Source organism: Cyanistes caeruleus, unplaced genomic scaffold (assembly GCF_971803275.1).
Source record: "Cyanistes caeruleus unplaced genomic scaffold, bCyaCae1.hap1.1 HAP1_SCAFFOLD_330, whole genome shotgun sequence".
Classification (NCBI taxonomy): domain Eukaryota; kingdom Metazoa; phylum Chordata; class Aves; order Passeriformes; family Paridae; genus Cyanistes; species Cyanistes caeruleus.
Window position 1 is genome coordinate 33776 of NW_028256099.1, and position 6225 is coordinate 40000.

General features: G+C 57.2%; 1 protein-coding gene across 1 annotated transcript; it reads left to right on the top strand.

Moving 5' to 3' along the window:
- The first annotated feature begins 3792 nt into the window (after positions 1–3792).
- On the top strand, positions 3793–5780 carry LOC147645434 (uncharacterized). Its single transcript, XM_086874624.1, has 3 exons — positions 3793–5002; positions 5131–5181; positions 5386–5780. The coding sequence occupies exons 1-3, from the start codon at positions 3911–3913 to the stop codon at positions 5770–5772; spliced, it is 1530 nt and encodes a 509-aa protein (XP_086730750.1). The 5' UTR covers positions 3793–3910; the 3' UTR covers positions 5773–5780.
- The last annotated feature ends 445 nt before the right edge of the window (positions 5781–6225 follow it).

A 6225-nucleotide genomic window follows, 5' to 3' on the forward strand; every position in this document is an offset into this window, starting at 1 on the left:
AACTTCTGTTCACTGATGCTTCTGATTAAAACCAGCAAGGCTTGCTCCCTCTGGGATCTTTATTCTAGTTCTAAAAACAAACAAGGTTCTCTGCTGTAAATGTACAGAAAGCAGGAACTTGGGGAAAAGAAGGCTGCGAGTGCCAAAGCCTTGTGTGACTTCTTGGACATCCTGTGGCTGAGGGTGTCCAAGGCAATGGACTCACAAGCGGGGTCCCTGCCCTCCCGACTGACAGCTGCCATCTCTCCTTCAGCCCCACACATGGCTCAAACAACCTCCTGTCAAGTGCCTCCATCCACACATTCCATCACCAGCCAGAGATGCTCATCAACCAGGTCACCCAGCATCCCTGAGGCCACAGCAGGGAGTGCTCCTGGCATCTGGTAGAGCACTGTGGCTTTCCTGGGATCCTTCTGGTGTCTGTGGTTGAGAGGAGTGGGGTGGATGGAATCAGGATGGGTCACAGATCAGCAGCCCCACTGCAAGCAGTGCTTTCTCCTGCTGTGTGGGGACTGTGGGGTGACTGATATTGGGACTCCTCTGGCTTTGGCTCCTGCAGAGCACACAGTGGGTCAGCCTCAGTGGGCTGAGGGAAGGGGTCCCATGGAAACCCAGCACAGGCATTTCTCTTTGGAGAGAATTTCTCTTTCTACAGTGAGAAAGGAGAAGAAGAGACTTTCCTGTCGGCTGAGATTCCCTCTCCTCCTTCAGCAGCCATACCACAATCCATCAGTACCAGAGTTGATAGGATCACTTCCCTGCCAGGGAGCACAAGGCACTCAAAACTGAACCCTGCCAGAGCCCAGCCCTGCCTGCCCATTTGGAGGGTGTGGGGGAATGGAATTTCAGCAGGAGTTGACCCACAATGATACTTTGCCACTTGTGGGTTTCTCACAGCCTTAGAAGGAGTTTGAGATCTCTCCCAACACCTGCTCACCCTTCAAGTGCACACACGTGCCTGGGGGCAATTCAGGTTCACTGGAGTGGTGGCTGCTTCCCTTTGAAACAGGAGCTGTTGCCTTTTCTGGTGTGCTTAACTCCTTTCTAACTATTAGAAAGTGGGAGAGTAAAGGAAATGTCCCTGGTGGAAGGGGACCAGAACCTTGGAAAAAGATGAATCGTCTTTTGTCTGAATTACAAATTAAAACTCTTTCATTTATTCCTTTAGTACTAATCTTTTACTACAAACAAAATGATGTTTCTGAGCTGATTGTTGGGATTCAGGGCTTCATTTCTTGTTCTTGATGTTATTATTATTTATTAGTATTACTTTTCATTGGTAAGACTTTTAAATCTTAGACATTAATAACAATGGCTGGATGTCACACTGAAATGTATGTGAAACACACATTGAAAACCAATGACTGAAAGTCTCTTGCTTTTCCCACTGGGATTTAACTGTACACTCAACTCCAAGTTGCCAGTGGATTCTAAAGACAGAAAATCCTGTTAATGGTGGGTCTGGTGTGGTTTGGAGCTGGGGAAGGGTCTCATCCCCTCCCAGAGCTGCCCCAAGCCCGCTCTGCTGCCACGTCTGCACTCACAGCCCCTCACGGCTGCCCTGCCCTGGGGACATGGTGGCACCCCCTCCTGCCAGGGCTGAGGCTCCTCATGGCCCCTCACAGCCCCTCACGGCTCCATGGAACTTCTCATGGCCCTGTAGAACCTCTCATAGCCCCTCACAGCCCTTCATTTCCCCTCACAGCCCCTCACGGCCCCTCACAGCCCCAGGCGCGGGGCTCCTCCCAAAGGAGAAGGGGTCGGGCCCTGCTTGTTCTCCTTTTATTTCGGTCCCTTCACAGCGCCGAGTAAAGAAAGGCTGAATGGAGCCTTTCGCCAGCGTTTCCCTCGGGCTTCATTGCGGGCTGAAGCTCTGTGCTGGCGCTGGCCCGAGCACCAACATCCCTGCAGCCCCCAAGGCCTTTGCTGTCCCCCCGTGTCCATTCCCTGTCCCCGAGTCCCGCCCGGCTCTGGCAGCAGCAGCAGCCGCAGCGCAGCGGGCGCAGGCCCGGCCCGGCCGGGGCTCCCGGCCACGAGCAGCAGCAGCGCCGGCCCTTCCCACCTGCTCCTGCCTCGGCTCCCCAGGGCTTTTGCCAGGGCAATTCTGGACTACAGCAACAATCCCCCACAAACAGCCCTCAGGCTTCCTCAGGGCCCGCCTCTGCTGCCCTGAGCCAGCCCTCAGAGGAAGAAAGGATCGGGTTCCAGCGCTGTTTTCAGCTCTGTTTTACTCACCCTGAGGTGACAGCAGGAGGATGTTGGTGCCTTGGCCTTGCACATTGTAGATCTCGTCTGCTTTTGTCCCACTTCTGCTTGCCACCTGAATTTTATCCATAAAACTGCAATTGCCTCTTTCAATCAGTGCTACCCACTGTGCTTTAGTGATCAGTAACTCAGGATTTTTTGTCTCAGACATCATGAGTAGCAGATCTTGAAATGCTCTCAAGTCCCTGAGCACTAAGTCGAGGGGAATGAAAGCCACACAGCTGACATTTGCAGTGCTCAAACACAGCCCTGTTGCTGCTGCTGCTGAAATAGAATCAAGTGACAGAGGCCATCACAGAAATTGCCTCTGGAGTGGCAAATAAAATGAAAAAATCCACCAGGAGAAAGAAAAAACAGAACTTGTCACTTAATTATTTTTTCCGAGCAGCAGCAGCAAGTGGAGATGCCCAGAGGTATTTCCAGCTGCTGCTGATCCCAGCTGGAGCCCAGCCTGCTGCCCAGTCCCAGTGGGAACCTGAGCCCAGCCCGGGCAGCTCCCGCAGTGTCGGGAGCTCAGCGCACGCGGGGCAGGCCCAGAGCCCCGGGCACGGCCGCCCATTGCGGGGCAGCGGCACAGACGGAATGTCCTGCGGCCCAAACCTCCTGCTCCTCACACACAGCTCCCATCCTCCTCCCCCTCCTCCTCTCCTGGCATGGCACAAATTCCAGCTCCGAGGAGGCTTCCCAAGAGAGGCCTCAGGCTCCTGTTTCAGCCTGAGTGTCCCTGCAGAGGAACAGGGCACCTTTCAGGCACTTCCACAAGCTCCAGGTTCTCATTTCCTGGGCAATCTGCCATGCAAACAGGCTTGCCAAAAAGAACAAAGGCAAAGGGAATGAATTGGGAATTATTAGGAAAAAATGACCCTTCTTAACAGACAAAGTTCACCAAGTCATTCCCTGCATTTATCCTTTTGGCCTTCTTTCATCTACTCAGTGGTCCAGCTTATCATGTTCTAGTGCTTATCAACAACTGATTGTGCTCTTGATTTGTACCAGTGCAAGAGATGTAGAATCATCTACACTGAACACACAAACAAACTCCCTCTGTCAGCCCATTTTCATGTTCCAGATCACTTTCAAGGTGTCCATGGGGCTGTTGGAATGATGAGCTCTCCACTGCTGGCTGCAGGCTCTGGAGATTCTTTCTCCACATTCAGCCAGGCTTGTATTCCCTAACAATTCCTGGCAGCTCATCATGTTTTCTTTGGGTAGAAGAGTAACAATGAAAACCGTACCAATGGCACAACTCCCCTGTCCACAAGGAAAAGCAAGAACAAGTTGTCAAGTTCTTCAGATAATTTGTCCTGCTTTGCTGCAAGAGTTGTGCTGCATGCACAGTGTGGGAAGCCAAGAGAAGCTGCAGCTGGGGGCACATCTTGAGACAGGAGCTGCACCTTGTTCTCCAGGACAGGTTTTTGGAAAGAACAGACAGGACTGTGGAGAAGATTCTGGGAAAATTGAAACAGCTTTTTTAAGAAATGAAAATAAAACCAAAAGAAACGACCAGTATGTTTTTCTTTATTTTTCTCTATTTATTTTTATGTTTCCCTTTTCCATCTTGCACTGTTTCTCCATCCCATTCATTCCAAATGGATCTCACCTCTAAGATCTGAGACTTGGCAAGTTTTAGACATTGTAAAATACCATGAGCGACACCCAGTTTTCCTTCCCCTGTTTTTCTTGGAAAGCAATGCTGGAGACACTAGTGCAGTGCTTGGGTCAGGTACAAATTCTGCATTCAGGGAATGTGCTCAGACAGTGTCTGACGCTCAGCAGGGACAAGGCACAGCAGCAGCCAAGGGCATTGCTGTGCCCCTGTGCAGGAATCAAGACTCTGGCTCTTGGCTCAACACGGCAAAGTTCCCGTGTTTGGCCAGGCTCAGGGGCTGCCCGGGGAGCGCGGGGCTCGGCGCGGGGCCGAGCGGGCAACGGACAAACGGCCCCGGGGACAAACGGCCCCGGTGCTTCAGTTGCAGCGGCAGCAGCGGCAGCAGCAGCAGCAGCGGCGGCGGCAGCAGCGCAAACAGAAAAACAGAGAAAGCGAAATTATTGCCCCTCTTTATCTTCTCCTCTCCCTCTCCCACTGTTCCACCCTCTCTCCCGCGGTCCCTCACCCATTCCCGATCTCCTTTTCTCTCTGTTCCCCTCCTCTCCCAGTTTCCCTCTCCCCTTGCCCGCCCGGGACATGCCCCCGGCCCGCCCCTGGCCCCGGCCCCGGCCCCGGCGCCTGCCCCGGGCGTCCCGCCTCGCTCTCGCCTCCGCCCGGCTCTGGCCGAGCTGGCGCTGGCGCTTCTGGGCGGGCCTCAGTGCCTGGGGCTGGGGCGGTATCGCCGCCCTTTGGCTCCGCCTGCTCCGAGCCCTGCCCCGGCCCTGGCCCTGGTCCCGGCCCTGGTCCCGGCTCCTCCCGGGGCCCGCGGAGGACACAGGCGGTGCAGCCGTTGCCGCCGCCTCCGCTGCGGCTTCCCCGGCCCGAGCTCCGCCGCTCGGCAGCGCGGCCGCTGGCCCCGAGCCGCCGCTGTCGCGTTCCAAGGAGCGGACGCCTGCGGATGCTCGGCCCGGGGAGGTCGGGGAGCGCTCGGGGGCCGTTCCTGGCCCCGGGCCGAGCGCTGACGGCCGCGTCTCTTCCCCAGGGAAGGCGCAGGAGGCCCTGCAGCAGCGCTACAGGATCGGCTCGCTGCTGGGGCGCGGCGGCTTCGGCAGGGTTTTCTCGGCCACTCGGCTCTCGGATGGCGCCCCGGTGAGCAGAGGGGCCAGCGGCGGGCGGAGGAGGAGGAGAGGGCGGAGGAGGAGAAGGGGTCGGCGGAGGAGGATGGGGCTGGACACGGTAGGCGGCGAGCTGAATCCGCTGCTCCCTTTGGCTTGCAGGTGGCCATCAAAAAGGTGCCACGGAACCGCGTCCGGCACTGGGGCGAGCTGGTGAGTGAGCGGGGCCAGCGGCAGAAGCCGGGGCGTGCCGGGCGGGGATGAGCCGGGGCCCGGCAGGGTGGGAGCCACCAGGACACCTGGAGGGAGAGCGGGCGTGGGGCCAGCTGAGGGCACAGAGCATCCCGGGCTGGCTGAGGGCTCCCCGAGCCCTGGCACGGGCTCAGCCCCACTGACGGCACCGTGCTCCTCCCGCAGCCCGACGGCACCAGCGCACCACTGGAGATAGTGCTGCTGGACAAGGTGTCCACAGGCTTCTCCGGTGTGGTGCAGCTGCTGGATTGGTTTGAGCTCCCCAACACCATCGTGATGGTACTGGAGCGCCCAGAGCGGTGTCAGGACCTTCGGCATTTCATTCGAGCACGGAGGTTCCTGACCGAGGAAGAGGCGCGGGAGCTTTTCCGGCAGGTGCTGGAGGCCGTGCAGCACTGCACCAGCTGCGGGGTCCTGCACAGAGACATAAAACCGGAGAACATCCTGGTTGACCTGGACACCGGGCAGGCAAAGTTAATTGACTTCGGCTGTGGCACCTACCTGCAGGACACAGCCTACACTCAGTTTGCAGGTGAGCCCACCCAGGAGTAGGCTCCCGGTCCCGGCATCTCCTGGCCCAACATCTCAGGGCCCAACCAGGGTGTGGCAGCAGGGATTCTCCCAGGACTGGGGCTGGGGCTAGGGCAGCCAGCCTGACAAAATCCCCTGTGGGTGGGGGTAGCAGAGAGGGGGAGCCAGGACCTGTGCACCAGCTGGTTTGGTGTGCAGGTGAGAATGGGCTTGGACTGCTGTGCTTCCCTGCTTTGCCTTGGTTCATAATATTTTTTGGGCAATGCCAGCAGGGAGGATGTGGGTATGGTTTTTCCCCAGCACTGTGAGCGGGTTTTTCCTTTGTGTGTCATGGTCGGGCCTTGCCAGGGTTTCTGCTGCCATCTTCCAGCACCAGTGCCTTCTTTTCCAACCCTGGGTTTGTACACAAGTCCCAGGTGCTGGCGAGAGGGCAGCAGGTCACCCCGTGTGCCACTGGGGCAGCCCCACATGCCC